General features: G+C 43.3%; 1 protein-coding gene across 1 annotated transcript in view; it reads left to right on the top strand.

The window, feature by feature from the left end:
• Positions 1–25208, top strand: part of itpk1b (inositol-tetrakisphosphate 1-kinase b) — a 43126-nt gene that overhangs the window by 6454 nt on the left and 11464 nt on the right. The window contains exons 3-5 of the mRNA XM_023994467.2: positions 6987–7011; positions 18373–18498; positions 21910–22027. Of these exons, the coding sequence (XP_023850235.1) occupies positions 6987–7011; positions 18373–18498; positions 21910–22027 (269 nt within the window). The remainder of the gene's footprint in view (positions 1–6986; positions 7012–18372; positions 18499–21909; positions 22028–25208) is intronic.

Genomic DNA, 25208 nt, shown 5'->3' with positions numbered 1-25208 from the left:
CCCAAATACAGGTGTGCCAAGCTTGTGGCGGCAAACCCAAGACTTGAGGCTGATATCCTAGCAACAATTTCTAAACCTGTTTTTGCTTTGTCATTATGGGGTATTGTATGTAGATGGAGGGGGGGCAATTTTAATCAATTTTAGAATAAGGCTGTAACCTAACAATGTGGAGAAAGTCAAGGGGTCTGAATACTTTTCCGAAGGCACTGTAAGCGACCGTCTGCTATGTTTTAGACAATTGTTATGACTACTTTCATTAATCTTATGCTCTGTGACTTGTCCTTTAAGAGGCATATTTTAAATTGGTCCTTTTCATGGTTTGTTCAGAGGCTCTGTCGTTAGAGATGTGATCTCCATCCGCCTGCCCTTTACTCTCCTGTCTCTTGAGTCCCCCTTGAAGCATAGTTAATTAGACCTTTGATTGGTCTCCTGTGACGTGAGAATTGCTCTCTGCGTGATGCTGAGTTCTGTATGTGTGGGCACAGGAGTTTCGTGGCACAGTAGTGTGGAGGAGGCTCTCACCATTACTGTTTGAGTCCTCATTGAGAGAAATGTATGAATTTGACTAGTCTAAAGATTTCACTAAAAAGACGACCAGAGAGGTTGTGGTGAATGTAGGCCTTAAGTATTACACCAGCAGATTGGGGGAGGAGCAATTGTTGTTGCGTATTTGTATTTATTATGGATCCCCAATAGCTACTGCCAAGGCAGCAGCTACTCTTTCTGGGGTCCAGCAAAATTAAGGCAGTTAAACCATTTTGCAATACATTCACAAACGATTTCACAACACATTAAGTGTGTGCCTTCAGGCCACTACTCTACTACCACACATACGTGTGTGTAAGATGGGGGTATGTGGGTGTGGTTTGTGGCTCCAGGTGCCTCTGTTATAACATGGGTGTGTTAGGTTTGTGAAACCTGAGCAACTGGAATTTGGAAAAGTAAGAGGCTTTACTAAAGCACCTAGTAGGTGAATGTGCATGCAACGCGCTTGAGTAGAGGGAGATAGTATCTCTTACCTTACTTTACATTGTGCCTTGCTGTATCAGTCTCCAGCAGAGTGAATGGTTATATAAGGCGTTGTAAAGTGGGGCAGGGATTGCATTGGATTTCCTCAGCAGAACTGACTGTAAACCCTGCCTGCTGATGGCTAAATAGTGCTGTATTTGGTATCAACAAGCAGGGATGGGACCCACAACACTCAGGCAAACTGGCTTTAATCATCCTTTCTCTGTTGCTGCCCGTGTTTTAGGAGTGTCACACTCGGCCCATGTGAAAAACGCCTAAAGGGCAGATGATGTGAAATGACCAAAACCATTCAACTAGGGCAGGTCTCTGGGTTAGGTAGGATATTTTGTCAGAGTGGATTCTCTCTGCTGATAGCAGTGGTGAGTGATTTTCACCGTGCCAAGGGAGCTGTTGATTCAAAGCAACCTGATTGAGCCAGCACAGATTACGACAATGTAATCCTCCAAATATTTTAAATCTCTTCATAACCCTCCAACCAAATGACTCCCTCTGGAGGATGGCTCAGCGTGTAGTATGTAGGTTATAGGGTGGGTAGGGATGGGCTGTGCGTGTGGGCCAGGGATGGGTTTGAACAATCAAATCTTCTGTGTCTTGCCTACTCTTGGAAAATATAGTTAAGGAATAGGGATGGGTGTTTTTAAATGATTTTTCCGTATTCAAATAGTATCTTTTTAAACAAATGTTAGATGGTTTAAATCTTGTTTTTTTTTTTAAAGCCGGTGCGCTGCTCTGTCTCTCAGTCTATGGCAAAGAGATGGGGATAGAAAGTAGCCAAACTGACTCGCGCAAGTTAGACAAACTTGTTGCTGCCATAGGTTACCTATCATACCATCTGGTAGTGCCGGTCTTGACTGCATCAAATCGTTGTAAAGAAGCTAGCTACAGTAGCTAGCTAAAATAGCAAGGCTAATTGGGCTATTTTGCTGCGCTCCCTGTCCAATGTCTACATCTCCATTCATATGAAACAACCGCCTACCTGTTGATCATTTAGCCAATGTAGTTCTGTCATTTTAATTCAATCAATTTCAATCAATTTTATTTTATATAGCCCTTCGTACATCAGCTAATATCTCGAAGTGCTGTACAGACACCCAGCCTAAAACCCCAAACAGCTAGTAATGCAGGTGTAGAGCACGGTGGCTAGGAAAACTCCCTAGAAAGGCCAAAACCTAGGAAGAAACCTAGAGAGGAACCAGGCTATGAGGGGTGGCCAGTCCTCTTCTGGCTGTGCCGGGTGGAGATTATAACAGAACTATGCCAAGATGTTCAAAAATGTTCATAAGTGACAAGCATGGTCAAATAATAATCATGAATAATTTTCAGTTGGCTTTTCATAGCCGATCATCAGAGTTGAAAAACAACAGGTCTGGGACAGGTAGCGGTTCCATAACCGCAGGCAGAACAGTGAAACTGGAATAGCAGCAAGGCCAGGCGGACTGGGGACGCAAGGAGTCACCACGGGCGGCAGTCCCGACGCATGGTCCTAGGGCCCAGGTCCTCCGAGAGAAAGAAAGAGAGAAGGAGAAAATTAGAGAGAGCCAAGATTTTCAAAATTTCCATAAATGACAAGCATGGTCAAATAATAATCAGGAATAAATCTGTTGGCTTTTCATAGCCGATCATTAGAGTTGAAAAACAGCAGGTCTGGGACAGGTAGGGGTTCCATAACCGCAGGCAGAACAGTTGAAACTGGAATAGCAGCAAGGCCAGGCGGACTGGGGACAGCAAGGAGTCACCACGGCCGGTAGTCCCGACGTATGGTCCTAGGGCTCAGGTCCTCCGAGAGAAAGAAAGAGAGAAGGAGAAAATTAGAGAGAGCCAAGATTTTCAAAATGTTCATAAAATGACAAGCATGGTCAAATAATATCAGGAATAAATTCAGTTGGCTTTTCATAGCCGATCATTAAGAGTTGAAAACAGCAGGTCTGGGACAGGTAGGGGTTCCGTAACCACAGGCAGAACAGTTGAAACTGGAATAGCAGCAAGGCCAGGCGGACTGGGACAGCAAGGTGTCATCATGCCGGTAGTCCTGACGTATGGTCCTAGGGCTCAGGTTCTCAGAGAGAAAGAGAGAACGAGAGAATTAGAGAGAGCATACTTAAAATTCACACAGGACACTGGATAAGACAGGAGAAGTACTCCAGGTAACCAACTGACCCTAGCCCCCCGACACAAACTACTGCAGCATAAATACTGGAGGCTGAGACAGGAGCGGTCAAGGAGACACTGTGGCCCATCCGAAGAAACCCCCGGACAGGGCCAAATAGGAAGGATATAACCCACCCACTTTGCCAAAGCACAGCCCCCGCACCACTAGAGGGTAATCCTCAACCACCAACTTACAATCCTGAGACAGGCCGAGTTAGCCCACAAAGGTCTCCACCACAGCAAAACCAAGGGGGGCGCCAACCCAGACAGGAAGATCACGTCAGTAACTCAACCCACTCAAGTGACGCACCCCTCCTAGGGACGGCATGAAAAGCACCAGCAAGCCAGTGACTCAGCCCCTGTAACAGGGTTAGAGGCAGAGAATCCCAGTGGAGAGAGGGGAACCGGCCTGGCAGAGAACAGCAAGGGCGGTTCGTTGCTCCAGAGCCTTTCCGTTCACCTTCACACTCCTGGCCAGGCTACACTCAATCATATGACCTACTGAAGAGATAAGTCTTCAGTAAAGACTTAAAGGTTGAGACCGAGTCCTGCGTCTCTCAACATGGGTAGGCAGACTGTTCCATAAAAATGGAGATCTATAGGAGAAAGCCCTGCCTCCCGCTGTTTGCTTAGAAATTCTAGGGACAATTAGGAGGCCTGCGTCTTGTGACCGTAGCGTACGTATTGGTATGTACGGCAGGACCAACTCGGAAAGATAGGTAGGAGCAAGCCCATGTAACGCTTTATAGGTTAACAGTAAAACCTTGAAATCAGCCCTTGCCTTAACAGGAAGCCAGTGTAGGGAAGCTAGCACTGGAATAATATGATCAATAATCAATAATTCCATTTTTGCATTGATTTAGAAATCTCCCACTTAACTTGCTACACATGGAGCGTCTGACTGTAGAGCCACTTTTCTTTGACCGACATTAAGAAGCTACACATGTGAAACGGATTCGTAAAAAAAAAAAAAAATGGGGAGCACTGTCATTAAACTGTTAAACGTTTCAAATGTAATGGTCTATCCTTGTAGGCTATGTTGCATAGATCATTTGATTACATTTTTGACTAAACCTTAAATGTTGTTTTACTATGAATGCTCTCCGAGGTAATCAAATGCTAACGTCCGTTTAGCTATTGGAATAACTGTGCCCATCCCTTTTGAGGGGGGCATCATTTAGCCTAGTACTAAGTAGCAGGTTATTCCTTGCTGTAACGTGTACTCCACTTGACACCTATTTTACTGCACTAAGGTCAAAGGTTTGTTTGGAGTGTGCCTGTGTGCATGGTGCCATTGGCCTAACACACACACACACCATGATTTCTAGCTGTAGGTTATATTGCTGTCAATAGCCTGAAGTATCATTTCAGTTTTACAAAGAGAAAATGTGTCCACTATAGTAGGACTTACTTTCTGATTTCATTATATGGTCACTAGGGATGTAACAATTCACCAATAGGCATTGGTCCCTGGTTCAAATGTTTAAGATGAGTGCATCAGTCTACGGGAGCCCAAACTGATCCAAATGAAACATGCATTGGTAAGAAAGCAGAATTCAAACGTTATGAATTGCTGGCTCAGTAAAATGTTTTACTCATATAATACATTTTTATGCCTTACGCTAAAAATACCTAATTTTGTGACAATTGTCATCTCCTTCTGTGTCTAACTAAGCATGTAATTATGTTTAGTCATCAGAAAGCCCGGTCTCATTGAGGCCGCTAATCACCATTAAAATCTACAGCTCTGTGGAAGATGCCATCTCTCTTCCGTGTTTGCGTTTGGACCTCATGCTTTCATAATGAGGAAATATCTGATCTAGACAACCGCTCCCATAGAACCAGCAGGTTTCTACATGTCCCATCCCTCTCACTGCCTTGACAGATTTCTAAGAAGCTTGAACAGCTTCTATTGAAACAAAAATACCCTCAAGCATTCTGACATGGTGCCCATTGAAAGTTCACTGTTTTTCCACATACCCTAGCTTAGTGTTCATTCCCTCCTCCGCATATTTGTCTGTGTTCAGATGAGTAGGACCTGCATGTCCTCACTACTTGATGACCTCTAACATTTGTTTTGATCACTGTGTTTTTATAGTACGGACAACACTCAAACTTGAAATCAGCCACTTAAGGCCATTTCATACTGCTTTGGTCTTAGCCCCAGGCTGTCTTAACCCCAGGCTAGGCTGGCCCTAGACTACGCTTTAGCCCTGGGCTAAAGATTCACACTTGTATTCCAAAGCCCTGGGATAATGGACAAACAACATGCGACCAACATTCTATTTCTGACATGCAACCAATGTTATAAACAAGACATTTATTAACACACTATTAAATGTTGCTTCTAGCCTAGCATTTGACTTCCAACAGTCATGGTTTGTATAAACCTTGCTGTTTTCCTGTCGACATCATCGTAAATAATGTTTAACTTTTGAAATTCTATCACGAATGCTGTGAACAAATGAGACGTCAACTTTTCTGATTCAGGCGAAATAATGCAACACAATTACTGTCATGGATATATGCAATTAAATGTCAATAGATATCTATGAAAACAGAAATTGAGTGTTTTCTACCATTCCAGCTGTAGAGTTTGTAGCTTTACTTGGCTAAGTGAAGACTTCAGCCAGCCTGCATACCAACCCTTTTTGTTTGGCATAGCAACCAATGTTTTTGAATTAAGTAGTATGAAATTACTTATGCTTGTTATGCACATTATTTTCATATGTCAGTTAAGTGAATGTGCCACTTGTGATTGGGCAGTCTAGGCATTGCTCTTGACCCCGTTTCACACGTAATATTTTGGCACTGTTTCTGGGGCTAACCCCAAAGTCTGTGCTAACACTGCTCTGGTGCAGGGCCAGCTAACCCTGGGCTAAGGTTGGTGCTAGCCGACTTTAGAATGTGCAAGTATGAACACTCGCTTAGCCTCGGGCTAAGATCTCCCTTAGCTCAGGGCTAAGGACGCTCTTAACCCTGAGCTAAGGTGCAGTGTAAACAGCCTTTATACTATTTCTGTTTGGGCAGACTGGGGTGGATATGAAAGACCGTCAAGTCCTTCAGTGGTTGTCGGACAGCATTGTGGTTTATTACGTTAGAGCAGCTGGATGTCTTTTACACAAACGCTACTAAGGACTTCGCTCTTGTAGGTCTGTGCGTTGCCAAGCAACCCTTTTCTTTTATATATATATATATATATATATATATATTTTTTTTACCGAAAGCTCCATCCTGTGTCTTTGAAAAGTAAAGGCATGCCCTGGACTCCCAGACTAAGCATTCAGAGATGATTTAATTTAGACTTAATGGCCATTTATTTATGAATTCCTAGAACAAATTCACATTCTATTCTTGAGTGTTATGCCACTGGTTTTCATTCCCAGAATTTCATAAGATTTGTGTGTTCTGAATTTAAACACTGATGCCAAAGTCTGTTGGTACTTGAGTATATCACTGTCAATGTTTTATGTGAGACAGACTCCGGACCCTTGAAGTGGCGAGGTGCATGCGCTATCTTGGTTTCTTTGCCCTCTCTGCCCTTCAAAACAGCCATAACATTTGTAATGGTGTGAGATTCCCCTTGTGATTGGTAGCCATTTTGGTTCACCACAACAGAGAGCTTGAAAATACACTGGAGAATGGTAGTCAATTTTGTTTTAATGTCTGTAGATTTGTCAGGGTAATCTGTTGGCGTTAAGGCATTGCTGTGTCTCTTCCCCAACCTCTACATTTTGAGGATATTAGAATAATGAATGAATGTACACATTCTGATTTTGTTTTTTTTTCTTTTCTTATCTGCCTTTCAGGAAAAGAGGAATAGAAGTGGTCCAGGTAAGTTCAATAAGACTAACTCAATTACCCAAACACATTCATTTGTGCCTTTTTTTAAAATTGAGATTAAAAGATTCATTGGGGAATATCCTGCTCGCACAAGCACTGTTCATACCCCTGTTGTTGGTGGAGAGAATTTTGCAGGTCTGAAGCTTATTTCCTGCGTTCTACAGATGTTGTCATGGGTTGCAAAGAACATGCATCATTGGTTTTAACACACTTGAAAAGTTTAGCAGTTATCCAGAAAAGAATGCAGATGAATAGCCTATCCCTAGTTCTAATCCCCATGAACTTTGATCTATGTTTGAACACACTGTTTGATTCTATTTTGTTCCTGTTGCCTGACAGAGATCTGGTGTTTGTGTGCCCACTATGTCCATGCTTTAAAATTGAATATTGTATTGAGCAACACATGTCTAAAGCTGCTGAAATCCAGAGAATTTGTACATTATGTTACCTGGGTTTGTACATTGAGGCAGAGTGCATGGTTCATATCACAGTGGTGGACGGGAAGAATGATTGATGAGCACCGTTAGCCCCATCCCCTTCGTCCACTCATCCATCCAGTAGCCTGGCCTGTCAGTGTGGACGTTTCGGATTCTTTAGGATATGACACAGCCCTTCATGTCTCCCTACTCCCAGATATTTCCCAGATATTCTACTGTAAACGGCCGGTGGTGGAAACGGTGTGCATGTTTCCACCGTCTCATCATAGATGCCTCATGTAGATGCTCCCCAGGCCCCTGTTCTGTATGTCTGTGAGGAGGCAAGAGTAACATGAGCACCACCAATAATGGGCTTCCTGCTTGGGGCATCACTTCTCAGGTCATTTCAACAACCAAATGTGTGTTCACATCCGGGAAGATGTTATCTTTTGTCTTTCATTGAAACACTAGTGACCGTTAATCAACCTTTTGTCATGTGTAGTATGAGTGACTGTGTCCCAGTGCTCTGAATAGCTCTCTGCAATCTGTTAGTTAACCGAAAGATCTTGAGGAAATCGAGAGCCATTCATTTCCCTGCCTCTCGTTTTTGTGGTGTATTTCACTCTTTCTATGTAGTCTTATGTTCTTTCTCTTTTTTTGGGGGGGGGGGGGGGTTTATCTCCAGCACACCCAGACAGAAAGATGTCCAGGGAATGGTCCCAAAGTAAACAGTGCTTTGTTTCTCAGAGCGCTCTCATCTCTCCCAGAAGGCCAGCAGTTCCTTACAGCCCAGAGCCTGTGGCACCCCCACACCCCTCTCCTCCACACACACAGGTCTACAACCACCAGGGCTATCTCTGGCCTCTCCCATGCTCAGACTTTTAGCTGTGCTGTCAATGCCAATTGGGAGAGCACAATGTAAACACCTGCAAGTTTTTTTAAAATGTTTTAGTCTGTGCTGGTGAGGGCTGCCTGGAAGGTGAGCCCTGTGCCAGTCAGTTTTTCTTGTTTCACGACCTCCTCGCATGGGAGACAATGGTATCCATTGACATGCTCTGGCGTTGTTACGTTGTACATGTATAAAGCTGTCACCTCCTATTATAAGGAGGGAGTGAGATGCTCTGTTGGGAGGCAGGGAGAGTGGGGCACAGAGTCATAGAGGTTCCCAAACAGTTTTCACATTATGTTTACAGGATAAAGAACACATTTCACATAAAACAGGGGATTTAGCTACATTTATGTGCTGTTTTAATACTGACTTCTGATCCTGATATTTGCAAACATTTTAGGGACAGTTCGTTGCAATTAACCCTTTCAAATGAAATGTGACACACTAGCCTGAGCCAGAGAAACATGACAATGTTCTCTTACAGGTCTGTGTGCTTCCCAGAGGAATCAGTCACAATAGCGAGCCAGTCTGGTCATGATATGCCTATATGTTTTGATTGGGATGTTGTCTTCTACACTATTTGGAGGGGTGTGTGTGACTTCACAAGGAGAACTCTCTGTTACTATGTCGGTCTGGATGTGTGGTGAATCTAAGAGTGTGTCCTGATCAAGGTTAAAACCCACTCCACCACACACCTCCTGTTCCAGATAGGCTTCAGGCTCGCAGCCTTCACTTATGTCCTTGTAGTCTTCAAGCTGATCCTGTTGATAACGTCCAAGTCTCTATCTGGTGGTAAACAAGGTCAATAATGGCAACCAAAAGAATCATGTTCTAAACTCGATCATTCCTTGCATAAACATTTGGTAAGTTTACTTTCCTTTGAACAGGGCTTTTTGGTTCACTTTGATGCAATCTGGGTAATTTTTTATTTTCTGTTAATACCTAATTCATGGGACTTACCTCACAATTTTAAATGCGGACAGAAAATGGCCGTAGAACACCGTTGTATTTTAAGCAAAGGGAATGAGTCTTGTTGCTAAGAACCTTTCTGGGGCCGTGATGGACCGTTTCCTCCGTAGGCCCATTAATCTCTATCACTCATTTATTGGAGCAGAGCTTGCAATAAAGTAACATTTATGTCCCTCGAAAATCGAAGTTTACTAATGTCAATGACAGATGTAGAACTATAGAGCATGGCAGCAGTTGTTACATCATGCTCTGTGAACAGACCTAAATCGGTCGGCCCTAAGGGAGCTCATTTCATATTTCTAGTGTGGGAAAAACTTCTGGGGGGGAGAGAAGGAAGAGTCAGAGGAACCTTTTGTTACACCTCAATCTTCATCCTTTTCATGTATCCACTATCTGTCCGTCCTTACACACTCCCTCTTGTGGTCCTCCTCCCGCCATTCATGCGGATCCTCCTCTAAGCGATTTCCACAAACTCATCAATATTGACCCGTTTGCCCTGAGCTTATGAGCGAGCGGCTGTCTCCTAGAGATCCATACATTAGTCTGTCCTTATTATTCACAGCTGATCAAATGAACCCACTAGACTTGGGACACCAATGTTCTCTGCCAGAACTGATCAAGGAAAATGGCCATTGCTGTCCAGGAAAAATATAATTCAATTTATCATGCGCTGAGTGCTAGGGAATTTCAAGTTAATTTCCTGGTTGCTACTGTATCTCTCCCACAGATCTTTTTTTATTGAAGCCCATTGAGATTGATAATACTCACTCCAAAAAGCATTACCTAGCCGACTGCTCTTCTAGTCCATTGGGAGAAAGAACCTCGGTCCGCTAGCGGAACCCCTCGCCAACAGCCAATGAAATTGCAGGGCGCCAAATTCAATCAACAGAAATCTCATAATTCAAATTTCTCAAAAATACAAGTATTAGACACCATTTTAAAGATACAATTCTCGTTAATCTAACCAGTGTCCGATTTCAAAAACGCTTTTCGGCAAAGGCAGAACATATCATTGTTAGGTCAGCAACTAGTCACAGAAAGCATACAGCGATTTTCCAACCAAAGAGGAGTCACAAAAAGCAGAAATGGAGAGAAAATGAATCATTAACCTTTGATATTCTTCATCAGATGACACTCCCGGGACAACATGTTACACACTACATGTATGTTATGTTCGATAAAGTTCATATTTATATCCAAAAACCTCAGTTTACATTTGGCTTTGCCTCCAAAACATCCTGTGAATTTGCATGGAGCCACATCAATTTACAGAAATACTCATAATAAACATTGATAAAAGATACAAGTGTTATTCACAGAATTAAAGATATACTTCTCCTTAATGCAACCGCGGTGTCAGATTTGAAAAAACAAAGTCAAAGTTCCATTACAGTCCGTAGAAACATGTCAAACGAAGCATAGAATCAATCTTTAGGATGTTTTTAACAAATCTTCAATAATGTTCCAACCGGAAAATTCCTTTGTCTTCAGAAATGCAATGGAACTCGAGCTAACTCTCACGTGAACGCGCATGGTCAGCTCATGGCCCACTGGGAGAGACCTTACTCAATCCCCTCTCATTCGCTCCCACTTCACAGTAGAAGCATCAAACAAGGTTCTAAAGACTGTTGACATCTAGTGGAAGCCTCAGGAAGTGCAATATGACCCCATAGACACATTTGATAGGCCAAGAGTTGGAAAAACTACAAACCTCAGATTTCCCACTTCCTGGTTGGATTTTTTTCTCAGGTTTTTGCCTGCTGTATGTTCTGTTATACTCAGACATCATTCAAACAGTTTTAGAAACTTCAGAGTGTTTTCTATCCAAATCTACTAATACTATCCATATATTAGCAACTGGGACTGAGTAGCAGGCAGTTTACTCTGGGCACGCTTTTCATCCAAATGTGAAAATGCTGCCCCCTAGCCCAAACAGATTAATTCAGGGACTCCTGACTGAGGCGATTAAGTGACTGCCTACTTGACGCAACCAGTTTGATACCTATTGCAGTGATTGAACAATTCCTGTGGGGTTATTTGGAATACTGAGTCGGAGCGATTTTATTGATGATTTATATTGTGTCTTCAACCCACCGATTGGGTGTTTACTAGTGCTGAATGACTTAACCTACCCCCCCCCCCCCCCCMCMCCATYTTTAATAATAAATTGGTTATTAAACAACTGATTGACCAACGTCTGTTCAATTACTTGCATTCCATTTACTTCAGCTTTTTTTGTGAGCCCAATATGCCATTTCTCTAGGGAGAAATCAAATAATTCACGAGCAAGTAAGTCAAGAACTATATGGGAAAGGGGGATACGTAGTCAGTTGTCCAACAATGTATTCAACTGAAATCTGTCATCCGCATTTAACCCAACCCCTCTGAATCAGCGCTGCGGGGGGCTGACTTAATCGGATGCTGAGCTGAAGGGAGTTGTAGTTTTCATTAAGTAGATATTCTACCTACACTGAACAAAAATTTAAAGTGTTGGTGTCATGAGCTGAAATAAATGATCAGATGTTCCATATGCATAAAAAGGTTATTTATCTCAAATTTGGTTACATCCCTGTTAGTGAGCATTTCTCCTTTGCTATTATAATCCATCCACCTGACAGGTGTGGCATATCATGAAGCTGATTAAACAGCATGATCATTACACAGGTGAACCTTGTGCTATGGACAAAAGGCAACTTTAAAATGTACAGTTTTGACAACACAATGTTACAAATGTCTCAAGTTGAGGGAGTGTGCAATTGGAATGGTGACTGCAGGAATGTCCACCAGAGCTGTTGCCAGAGAATTTAATGGTAATTTCTCTGGACGGTACGTCCAACTGGACCCAACCACAGACCACGTGTTGCCATGCCAGCCCAAGACCTCCACATCCGGCTTCTTCACCTGCAGGATGGTTTGTGGGGATAAAATCATTCTAACTGGCTGGGCCTGGCTCCCCAGTGGGTGGGCCTATGCCCACCATGGCTGCACCACTGCCCAGTCATGTGAAATCCATAGAGTAGGGCCTCATGATTTTCTTTAAATTTACTGATTTTCTTATGAACTGTAACTGTTACATTTTTGAAATAGTTGTAAGTTGCGTTTTTATATTTTTGTTCTGTATAGTTTATCGAAGAAACATGATAATTAAGTTTTACACCTATGTTAGGTTAAATACACACAGATGACATAGGCCACTGCATGATAGAGGAATGCAGACAACCCAATGACAAGTGCGAGTGACCGTTTGTGAAAGTATGCATTATCATCTTTAAAGAACTAGTAAATTGATTGTCAGACAGCGCTGCAGCAGAGTGTATTCTGGCCCCTTTTTCCAAATTATGTTACGTTACAGCCTTATTCTAAAATTGTTTGTTTCCAATGATTCCACATGCTTTATTTCATAGTTTTGATGTATTCACTATTATTCTACAATGTAGAAAATAGTAAAAAATAAAGCAAACCTTGGAATGAGTATTTGTCAACTTTTGACTGGTACTGTATAAATTAGCAAAAATGTCAACCTGTTTGTCATTATGGGGAGGATTTTTTGTTGTTATTAATCCATTTTAGAATAAGGGTGTAATGTGGAAAGAGTCAAAGGGTCTAAATACTTTCCGAATGCACTGTACGTGGGCAGGCTATTCTAGCTAAATAGGATGACTAAAGACCGTTCAGTATGGGGAGAACAGAGAACGTTAGATGATTTGCTGTTACTGCCTGAGATGAGATGACTTTACAGTTCTTTATTTGATAAAGTAATTCAATAAAACCAAGTAATACACACAACTGAAATATTTATTTAATGGTATTTTTTTATGTGGACCTGACAGACAAAGGAATATTTTGAACGTTCACTATTTTAGGCTGGCATTTTCATTAAAACACAAATTTTAATGTCATTTCATAATGCGTTTTCATGTTTAAAATTTTTATTTTTATTTTTTATGACTACCTCAAAGCCAAGATAGAATGCATAATGAGTAAGGCTGCAGCTCTCGTCAATATTGTATGAGCACAGAACATAAAGTATTACATCACTTCAGGGAAGATCATTCTACGGTGGTCTTCCCCCCAGTCCTAGCCCTCTGTAGCATGATCTTGGGAGTGCTAAGTTTTCTTCTGGATGTTATCTATATCTCTGACAGAGATGCTCATCTCTCGGATCTCTAGAGCATGGTATCACCCCAGCCATCTGGAGTTGGCGTGAGAGGAGGCTGGGAGCAGCAGGCCTTCAGTAATGAAGCCTCAGATGAGAGAGTAGCTCAGCAGTAGCGTCCTCCATTCTTTCTCTCCCAGGCTTTCAGAGAGTCACTAGAGCATAGGCTCAGCAGCTGTCATCTTCGCCATGGAGATCATATCCTCTACTTCTCAGTGATCTGAAACCTACAGTGAAGAGGAATGAGTAGTGGACTCGAAGCAGTGCGGATAGCCTGGTGGGGTGCCTCCACACTCCTAGTTAGGAGGGAGAAGGATACTGCCCTATGTACTCCAGGGAGGTTCAGGAGCCTGGCGCTACGTAGCTTCATTGGCTCCCTTAATCTCATGAAAGCTCAACATTCTGCCCTTGGAACGGTTCTCTATGCAGGATTGTGGGTATTTTCTGTGATGTCTGTCACAGGCATGGCCTGTACTCCTGTCCCTGGGGGGGGGCTCCAAAAGACATCAGACGCCATTTTCTGATTTTAGTGTTTAGCGTAACGTCAGCGGCTTCGCACTGAGTTCTGTGGTCACTGGAGCAAGATCATGCTCCAGCCATGACGTGAGTAGCTGCACGGGACAGACCTGTCCTTTCCGGCAGTGGTGGGAAAAGTACTCAATTGTCATACTTGAGTAAAGGTAAAGATACCTTTTAACAGAAAATGACTCGAGTGAAAGTCACCCAGTAAAGTACTACATGACAAAAAATCTAAAAGTATTTGGTTTGAAATGGACCATTAAAAGTAAATGGAATTGCTAAAATGTACTTAAGTATCCAAAGTAAAAGTATAAACCATTTCAAATGTTGTATATTAAGCAAACCAGATGGCACCATTTTTTTTATTGACGGATAGCCAGGGGAACACTCCAACACTCAGACATAATTTACAACGAAGCATGTGTGTTTAGTGAGTCTGCCAGATCAAAGGCAGTAGGGATGACCAGGGATGTTCTCTTTAAGTGTGTGAATTGGACCATTTTCCTGTCAAAATGTAGCGAGTACTTTTGGGTGTCAGGGAAAATGTATGGAGTAAAAAGTACATTCTTTTCTTTGGGAATCTAGTGAAGTAAAAGTTGGCAGAAAATGGTAAAGTACAGACCCCCAAAAATTACTTAAGTACTTTACGCTACTGCTTTCCGGTGTATGGTGTGAAGTCCTGTGTGTGTGAGGTGGGGGCAGGCTGTTGACAGGACCTCTCTGTTGTGGATTTAGGAGATTAGAAACTGCGCCTCAGTGGTGCACAGCCAAATCCCCTCTGCCTGCTCTCCACCCCATACCAAGAGAAGGAGACGGGTTGGAGGGCGAGCCCTGGAAGCAGTGTGTCCTCTCTAGCTACCTCCGTCTCAGTCCTGACTAAATTCTCCCTGCGTGCTTCAACTACTCCTTTAGTGTTGTGTGCCCTGTCTCTTTGATGGTTTGTTGCAGTATAGTGTATATACAGTGCCTATAAATCCTTATGTCACAGGGGAATTTTACAATGTTATTCAACCCTTTTTAAGTCACTGGTAAGGACTGGAATTGGGCACGGCAATTGTTCGAGGAGGACGCTCAGGGACTCACCACTGAGAGTGGGGGGGTAATGTAAGATAATGAGGTCTTGAGGGGAAGGCGGTTATAAAACGTGGTTGTTCCACCTCGCTATCTTAAAATAAACACACTAACTTTAAGTCACTCTGGATAAGAGCGTCTGCTAAATTACTCAAATGTAATTGTAAATAAGAGGAACACCCAGGCTTGTGTGTGCGTGCCCTCCCTTAATCTCCCATGGGCAGATTCTGCGTGTAGACCGAAGGACTGAATGGGATGCATGACATAACGAGCTGCATTAGTTATGTTTTTGGGGGTTTTCATCACTGGTTATTTGGACGTATCAGGTTTGGGCGAAGGCAGTGCTTAAACTGCTCCAGTGCGTTGATTGGAGGAGGGGGGCTGAGTTTCCTATTGCGAGGGTGAATACTTCGTTTTTGCCAGAGCTTTCAATTTCTAACCCGTATGAACACAGAAGTTAATCACGCATCTGACCCAAATGATGCGAGATTTCACTTCTGGATTAACAGAGATTATTGTTCCCTGCTCTGCATAAAGGTTCTCAGACAATACAATATAGACCTACTGTATGTATGAGATTCTAGTTAATCCCTAATATAATGGAAAGGAGTGTCACCTTTACATACATGATGATATAATATACAGTAAACCATTGCCTGGTTAGTGTTACTGACACAAAGTTAGTTCATAATCTTGAACCAAACTTGGATAAAGGCATGGAATTTCGTATCGATTGGTACAGCACAGGTTTGTCTTTCTTAGATTATATATATATTTTTTTGTAGGCATTTACAAGAGCAGGACCAAGGTTAGGCTAATGAGTCATCTATCCATTACCTAAAAGTATTTAACAGCCTGCCCTGTACTGCGACTGACGGGCTCTGCCGAGCACTAACGCTTCGATCACACCGACTGCGTCATTGCATTTTGGTACACCAGAATGACATTAATTTCCAATTAAACTCTTCATTTGACATTATTGTAGACTACAGGAATGGAGGACCGAGCACTCCCCCATTCTCATCGACTGGGCTGTAGTGGAGCAGGTTGAGAGTTTCAAGTTCCTTGGCGTCCGCATCACCATCAAACTAACATGCTCCAAAAACACCAAGACAGCCGTGAAGAGGGCACGACAAAACCTCTTGCCCCTCAGGAGACTGAAAAGATTTGGCATGGGTCCTCAGATCCTCAAAAGGTTCTACAGCTGCACCATCGAGAGCATCCTGACAGGTTGGCAACTGCTCGGCCTCCGACCGCAAGGTAATACAGAGGGTAGTGCATACGGCCCAGTACATAACCGGGGCCAAGCTTCCTGCCATACAGGACCTCTATACCAGGCAGTATCAGAGGAAGGCCCTAGAAATGGTCAGACTCCAGCCACCCTAGTCATAGACTGTTCTCTTTGCATTGCCCCCCCCCCCCCCYCCTCCTCTGGAACGCTGCTGCTACTCTCTGTTATTATCTATGCATAGTCACTTTAATAACTCTACCTACATGTACATATTACCTCAATTAACTTGACAATGGTGCCCCCGCACACTGACTCTGTACCAGCACCCCCTGTATATAGCCCCGCTTTTTTTTGTTGTGCTGTTTTCTTAAAATTGAATTGTTGGTTAAGGGCTTGTAAGTAAGCATTTCACTGTAAGGTTTACACCTGTTGTATTCGGTGCATGTGACAAATAAAATGTGATTTGCCTTGCAGCATTGTTTTGCAGTGCGTTCAGTGTGGTGCATATGTTGGATTTGTCGAACGTATGCGTAGACGGCTTGACAGAAATGGTAGCAGAAGGTGAATTTTGAACTTTTGTTGCGTACATATCCAGATGATGCTGCGTACTATTTTGCGCAAGAACGCTGCCGGTGTGATCGAAGCGTAAGACCTGTCCTCTTCCCTACACTGCCAGACCATGCTAGTGTTCAGCAGCTTTTACATTTTCACATCTCTCTGTGTTGAACGTTATTGTTCACCTGTCTGACTGACCCACTGTGTGCTGTTAAGGTGTCTTTATTTTGATCCCATACTGAACACAAATGACTCAGATGAACCAGCTGCTTGAACTAGCTCTGCTAGCTAAATGTATTTTATTGACACATCTCCAGTTACTGAAAAAGTGGGTGATAATGAGTGATAACGGTCTAACGCTCCCTTTTAAAGACATCTAGCCCCCATAATGCTTTCAACCCACTCAATGCCTTCCAATGTGCTCCTTATCACAAATGTGCTACCTGTGTACACGCAGATATAGAAGACGGGCAGTGTTCTTGTCTAGTGCAGAATGCTTGACCAGTCCGGTACCTGGGGGAAAATCCTCCTTCTGTGTAAGGCCAATGCCGTACACCCATTTTACTGTACTAATAGATTTAGTAAAGTGTAACGAAACGGTCATTCCATACCATGTAGGCCTATTTATTTGCATGTTATTTTTGCATTTAGCAAGTATTGCTGTTAGTCTACTAAATGCCTATCGTTAATTATAGGAAAGAAAGAGCATGCTCGGCCTTGCTGTATTAGACAGTTCTGGACTCAGTCTGACTTTAGTTTTTTGATGATTTGTGTGTATCAAAATAGCCCTTCACTATCTATCAGTGAGCTGTTTCTTCAGTTCAGAAATGCATGGCCCCTCTGCTGGAGACGAGCCTACTGAAGTACACACACACACACACACACACACACACACACACACACACACACACACACACACACACACACAAGCAGGCATACAGTTGCATACAAACATAATGGGGACTCAGACATGCTGACAAAAGGGTCTTAGAAAAGGGTACGGTCTAAAGCACACACACCCGGAGATTTAGATAATCAGAATACACACCCGTACATACGTTCTCTCTCCCCCACATTGACCCCTCCCTCCCTCACACCACAGTGGATCCATTCAGCTTAGATCACAATAGAGGCTCCTTGTGATTTGGACACATCCTGTAGCCCAGTAGAAGAGTGACCGTTGTGCCCCAAAGCCTGTCACTTCTTCTGGAGAGGGTGAGTGTGTGTGCTTGGGTGTCCGTCCTCTGGGTATATGTGCTGACCCACACAACTCCCCCACACAACACCAGTATCGACCTACAGTACACTACTGACCACAGCAGCCAGACCTATCTTATAACTCTATGCCTGTTGAGGCAGAGCTAGTTCTGTATCTCTGCAGGAAGGAAACACCCCCTGCTGCATCATTTTACATTGTTTAGCAAGAGTGTTACCAAAAACATACAAAACAAAAAGACAGTGGTTATGGCTATAGTGGTAGTACAGTAGCTTTCCTTGTTTGTTTCCTTGTTGACCTCTAACCCTGACCTCTCCCGTGTCTTCCCAGCTGGACCTGAGCCAGCCCCTGGAGGAGCAAGGTCCCCTAGACGTCATCATCCACAAGCTGACCGACCTGATCCTGGAGGCTGACCAGAACGACACCCAGTCAGTCCTGCTAGTGCAGAGAGTGCAGGTGAGGGAGGGAGGGAGGGAGGGAGGGCCTGAGTTACAACAGCCAACAGTCTATGATTCCACAACACCACAGACAGATTTCACCACTACAACACGTCTGGTAATTAAAGTGGTTTTGCTAATTAGAGGGGGAAGTGGTCATGTATTTCTGTATCTCACAGGAACAGCCTGTGTTGTGAATGTTGTGCACTCATTTTGTGTCTCATCTTAGTGGGAACAGTTTGAAATGAATGCGTTTTGAAGTGTGAGGTGTGTGTGGTGATGGTTGCTGTGTGTTTGTTCTTGTGTGGATCGATCTGGCAGTGCTTTAAAAGGTGTTAGATGCGGTCTCCATCCATGCCACCCTTTTCTCGCCCTCCCCCTCCTCCTCTGTCTCTGGATGACTCAGAGGGCTCTGCTGTTGTCGTGTGCAGAGTCACGCAGTCACGCCATCCTCACTGCCAGGGACTGAGACTACGCTGCTGTTGACTGCTTATTTGGAAAGGAAAGATGGGGATGTTCAAAAGGGACAGATAATCAACAGAACAAAATGCTTCTCAGATTTGTTTATATATTAATCTTAATGTCACATCAGCACGCAATGTTCAGTTCCTTTCTTTTATGCCATTTTAAAAGTGGGGATCAATCAATCAAATTTATTAAATTAGATTTTTATTTTATATTTTACATCAGCTGATGTCACAAAGTGATATATACAGAAACCCAGCCTAAAATCCCAAACAGCAAGCAATGCAGATATAGAAGCAGGGTGGCTAGGAAAAACTCCCTAGAAAGGCAGGAACCTAGGAAGAAACCTAGAGAGGAACCAGGCTCTGAGGGGTGGCCAGTTCTCTTCTTCAAGCCTGTTGTACCTGTCAGTAGAGCCAGTCAAGGACCCCACCTCTTGAAATGATATCGATCTTGGTTGCAGATGACTAGGATGGTTGAAAGGGAGGGTTGCTAAACAACTGTTGATTTGATCTCCACTCCCTCCTGTAGGTATTTTATGACTCAGAATATCCCCATCTTGCTGTGTGAAGGCATAGTAATTATTGCTATCAGAGACGCTACGCAGCAATATAACAAGCAGTTGGCAGGCAGGTTTTCTTTCAGGGAGATTAGAATTTAACTTTGACCCTGCCAGTGAACGTCACATATAACCTTGCATTTAGTCAGTCCGTCATTCAGTGGCATGGAAATAAACAGCATTAAATCAGAACTGTCACTGCATCCTGTAGTTTAGGGAATGAGGACTTCATTGTGGAAACGTAGCCCGATAGTTTGCATACCTTCTTTTGACTATAACTGAATTAGATTTTCTCTAACTGTGCAAGGCTTTGTTTACATCTTAAAGGGCATCAACCATATCCTGTGGATTTAGGTGAATGTGGTATTCTTTTCCTTAGAGGACTTGTAGGGGGAAATACCACAACTGCCTTCTATTGCAAAACAGGCAAACACAGCTAGTGCTTGTTGATTGTGAAGAATACCATCAATAAACACTTGGACTTGCGTGGCCTTCAAGTATAGGCCTATGAATTGGGTTATACATAATTAATATGTTGGCCTGTTTCATTTGCAAATGTACAGTTAACTGCCAAAATAAAGGAAACATCAACATAGTGTTTTAAAAGGGTGTTGGGCCACCACAAGTCAGAACAGCTTCACTGCACCTTGGCATAGAGTCTGGAACTCTATTGGATGGATGCGACACCATTTTTCCACCAGAAAATGTTCTGTTGGTGGTGGAAAACACTGTCTTAGGCGCCACTCCAGAATCTCCCTTAAGAATTCAATTGGGTTGAGATCTGGTGGCTGGATGTCCATGGCATATGTTTTACATGGTTTTCATGCTCATCAAATCATTCAGTGACCGCTTGTACCCTGTGGATGGGGGCATTTTCATCCTGGAAGAGACCACTCCTATCAGGATAGAAATGCTTTACCATAGGTTGAAAGTGATCGCTCAGAATGGCTGTGTATTTATTGGTGTTTACCTTGCCCTCTGGCGCCTACACCAACGAGTGTGCTCTCGTACTCCCTTAAGACCTTCGCTTGAAAAACTTTTAAAAAGCGGCAATAGTACCGTTTGTCCATTTTGAGACACCATAGTGTACAGTATACACTTCCTCATAATCAAAATTGATCTAAAATGACTCAAGAAATCTGTCATTTAATTTTGACTCTTTTTTGCTGATGAGATCTTAGTCGTGCAATTTTACATCTAGCTGAGATGTTTGGTGAGGTATTTCAGTGAAAAAATGTGCATGTAAACGAGCAGTCTCTCGTTGAATGACAACAGACTTTTATGAAGAATCCTTACTGTTGACCAAGCACAAATGAAGTGGCATAGACTTCGGCTACCGATTTTGGCTTGCCTTGAAGAAGAAAAATGTGTACCCGAATGTCGTCATATATGGACAAAGTCTTCGGAGCTGTTTCAGCTGGGAAGCATGTGGTCGCCTTAATGGGTTGAGAGGACCTAAACCATGCCAGGAAATGCACCCCACACCATAAGAGCCGCCAGAACCCTCATTTACGAAAGTGTTTCCTTTTATGGCAGCTACCTGTAGGTTTATGTCTTTCTCCATTATTACCTAGCACACTCTGCCACACTCAAATCCCCATGGAGGAATCCACTGTCTGTCCCACCCTTTTTTCTCTCACACACATTTGTAGGACATTTTTTATATATTTTGTTTTAGCAAATTGATGGCCAAAATTCAGAGGAGTTGTCAGTTCTTTTAAACTACTGGAAGATTGGTTTGGCTTTAGTTTTTGATGGCAACATGTTTGTCTTATGTAACCACACTACTGTTTTGATCAGCGCTGGCAGGAGTCATACTCTCCACAGATGGATGTTCAGTCTCAAGGAAAATAGATTGTGTAGGCAGTCATTTTTGTTCCTGTGTGTGTGTGCATGTATGTTTGTTAGGCTACATTAGACCTCTTTGCCTTTGTCTAAAAATGTATTTACGGAAAAATGAGATTTCACTGGGGGGGGGGGGGTGTTGACTCTTTTGCATAATGTTTAGGCCAAAGCATCTGCCAGTGTTGAAGAGTAGCTAAAAGACTGACATGATGACAGGCTGGCAGGAAGAAGGACTGTGCAGAGAGGTGAGAGTGGGAGATGGAGGAGGGAGATGGCTTGGAGAGGAGGATGGAGTGTAGAGACGAGGAGGATAGAGAGATGGGGGTGTGGTTATATAAATCAGGAAACCTCACGCTGACCTAACAGCCTGCCATGCAGGGCACAGTGATGACACACCACAACACAGTGGACATGAAGGAATGAGCAGGGTACCAAAATGGAAATACACATGAGCCCTGTCCTACTGTGAGGTATAAGTGTTGCACAGGGTCCAGACTGCCTACATTAGCTGTGATGTGTGCTCCCTCATCTCCCGTGTGTGTGTGTGGCGCCTCCTTTCAGGACTACATTGAGGCCCACCCTGAGACCATCGTGCTGGATCCCCTCCCAGCCATCAGGACCCTGCTGGACCGCTGCAAGTCCTACCAGCTCATCCACAGGATAGAGGACTGCATGCAAGGTAGCCACACACGCAACACTGGCACTGCCTCGCACTGGTATGATTTAACTCCCAATATCCCCAGTGCCACTGCCAGTCCTAGACCGCAAAAGATCCCATAGGAGTGTCTGTGGGAATTTTTGAGTGAGTTATCTGTTGTGTCAAGGATTGGTTGTGATAACAAATCGTTTTGATTTAGTTTCTGAGACAGTGACCAGGAGATGGTGGTGTGACGTATTTCAGCGGTGGATCGTGTCACCCTGTAGTTCAATAATATCATGTTGTGCTTCCTACCAGGTGCTTTATGCAGGCACTAGAGGAGCATAACTCTCACTACGACAGCACCATCCCTCCTCTCTCCCCTCTGTGAACCCCTAGTGAACCTGGCTCCTGCCTCTACCAGAGTGTGTATTGGTTCCAGTGATGGACTAAAGCTGTATTAGCTAGAGGAGGCTGTCATCCAGCAGGCCAGCAGCACCTAGATCTTCTGTCACAGGAACCATATGGTCCCCAGTGGGCTGGCTGTGTAGCCTGTCTGGGTCCAGAGACTGGAGCAGAGCAGTGGAATGATGGCACATTAACAACAGAGCTTTTCTCTACTGTAAACACACATGTGACTCATCTGCTGTTCATTTACTGAGAACATGGCATGGGACATAAACCTGGAGCCATTACACTTCTGTACTCGCACGCACCAGGTGGAGTGCGTGCAGGTGGAGAGAGAGACGGAGACTGAAAGAGTGTGTGTGCGCATGTGTGCCCTCTTGAGTACACATTTTTTGTGTGTGACGTGTACTGTACACGTGTGTAGTTGTGCAGTGCTTGTGGGTGGCATGTTCAGCTACATGGAATGATTCAGTGTAACCCTGGGTCAGAGGAATAGATCAGAGATGTCTCCGAATGTAAAGTGGCGTCAGTTGCTTAAAATAGAACACCGAAAATTGCATAGTTTTTTTCTCCCAAATAGACATGTTGGTGGTTATGTAACAAGGTCTGTAAGCTGTCTGAATTTAGGAAAGCCTCTGTGTGTCCTATGGGTTCACACGACTATGTGGGCGGGGGGGGGATTACTCATTGGACATGGTTGGATAAGGGGCCTGCTATAATGATGTGATGCATCTGCTATTGAGTGACTGAAGTGGTGAACCTTTTGAATACTCCTGATGCTGTACTTTTCACCCAGAAGATTCTGGAAGGTTGGACTGGGATGTTGAAATATAAACCGTCAGATCGCATTACAACATGACAAGAAGAAAACTGTTTGATCGTGAATTAAAGTGTTTCTGTAGTCAATAGTGCTGAGCGATTAACCGAAATGTAGGTTATTCTTTAGTTTTTTTACTAATTGACCGTCGGTTAAGTTATTAGAATTCCATTTAGCTCGATGTGCAGTTTATTTAGAGAGAAATCAGATCAAGTCTGAACTGTGCGATGTAGGGAATTGTAGTTTCCAACAGGCCAATATTCTACATAGTTTAGTGCATAAAAGTGGTAATTAACTACAATGACCATAATCCTTTGCGCGCAGCTGCTTTAACTTGTCCGCTCTGTGAGGAGCAGTCACTGAGAGAAGAGTGAACACTTGATCGAGAGGGATGGAAAGCAGTTGCTTCGCGAGTCCGAAAATATATGAGCTAAGTGATTGATAGTTGGTATTCAGCAGTCATAAAAGTATGCCTTATTTATTTCGAAGAACTACTAAAATTGTGATTCAGACAGCATAGGCAGCAGCGCTATAGAGATGAAATGACAGTCATCAAATAAAACACATTTTTGATTAAAGTAATGTGAAAAAATTATGCCGTAATGGTCAGTCATTACCACCATGGGACTTTTATTCATTGTTTTATTCAGTGTTACAACATTTAACCCACATAATGCACAATGCAATTAATGTAAAAAAAAAATTACAGAAAACCGTGATTTATTTATTTTATTATCGAGCCGAAACCAAAGTGACCTGAAATGACTCAGCGCTAGTCGTCAACAACCATGGCTGGTGCTGGTGGGAGCATGGAGGGGAGGGTTGTTGTTGTAGCAAAGATTTTCTATTATATTGACAAGATAGTTGTGACCGCTCTAACAATGGAAATTAAATACATGTCGAAGGTGGAGGCAAGATCAGGTGGGACCATTCTAGCCAATGAGAGGGCAGATGCGCGTGTGAACAACAGGCACAATGCCGATGTACAGTTGGTGCGTCTACTTATCAATGCATTCGTAACAACCGAACCTTTACGGAACTTCTGTTTGACCAAATAAGCCTCATATTAGGAATTACATTTTTTGTTCACCAAATTTGACACTCATGGACCTCTACAAAAAAATTCCTCACTTCGTGATCTTATTTTGGTGGACAGATTTTGTCTGGCGTGAAACCTCTTCTCCTCTTCCTGTTTGGTTGTAATGAGAGTGGAAAGTCCAAAGTGCACACTCTGGCACGGCCACTTCCTCCTCCTTATCAGTGGAGACCATGTAGCCCCAGTGCAGTGCTGGCTGCCCAGTACCAGAGGCTGCGGAGAGCCTGCCATGGTCAGAGGGCTGCCTGAGTGGCTGAGAATAGTACTCAATGGGAGGAAACACTAGAGCTTTGTGCTTGTTTGTGTGTAAGCTGATACATGTTAAACTTGTATAACTGTACCTGGAGATCAGTAGACAGCCCTGTGAAATGTTTGCCTAACTACACAGGGGTTAGTCCTCCTGGTTCCATTAGTCTCCTCTACACCACATGACTCATTGTTCCGCTCATCAGCTTTCCAGAGTGTTGTCGAAGTCTGTTTTGGCAGGGCGGTTGTTTACTTTAGGTGGTGGAATCCACTCTTTTCCGTTTAGAAGTCAGCATTGCTGCCTCGATATTTCACTTGGTGTTTGTAAAGATGGCAACAGTCGTCAGGCTGTACAGCGTGAAGGATCTCATTCAGGGTGCTCTTCGTCTTGGTATTTCTTTTCCACTTCAAAAGAAAGGGACTGTGAATAGGACACCCTTAAATGAACAGATGTTTTTGTGGAATCAAACTGAACCAGACTCTTGAGGTATTTGTTTAACCAGACTATGGTAGTGCTTTGTTATGTGGGGAGTATTTGGTGTCCACATAAATCCTATGTTTCTGTGGTTCAAACGCGACCAACAATAACAAGTGTCCTGCTGATGCAAGAAGTCAATATTTATACAAAGGCTCATCAGATGAAAGAAAAAGAGCTG

Source organism: Salvelinus sp. IW2-2015, linkage group LG9, assembly GCF_002910315.2.
Source record: "Salvelinus sp. IW2-2015 linkage group LG9, ASM291031v2, whole genome shotgun sequence".
In the NCBI taxonomy this organism is placed as follows: Eukaryota; Metazoa; Chordata; class Actinopteri; order Salmoniformes; family Salmonidae; genus Salvelinus; species Salvelinus sp. IW2-2015.
This window is presented reverse-complemented; position numbering and strand designations above follow the sequence as displayed.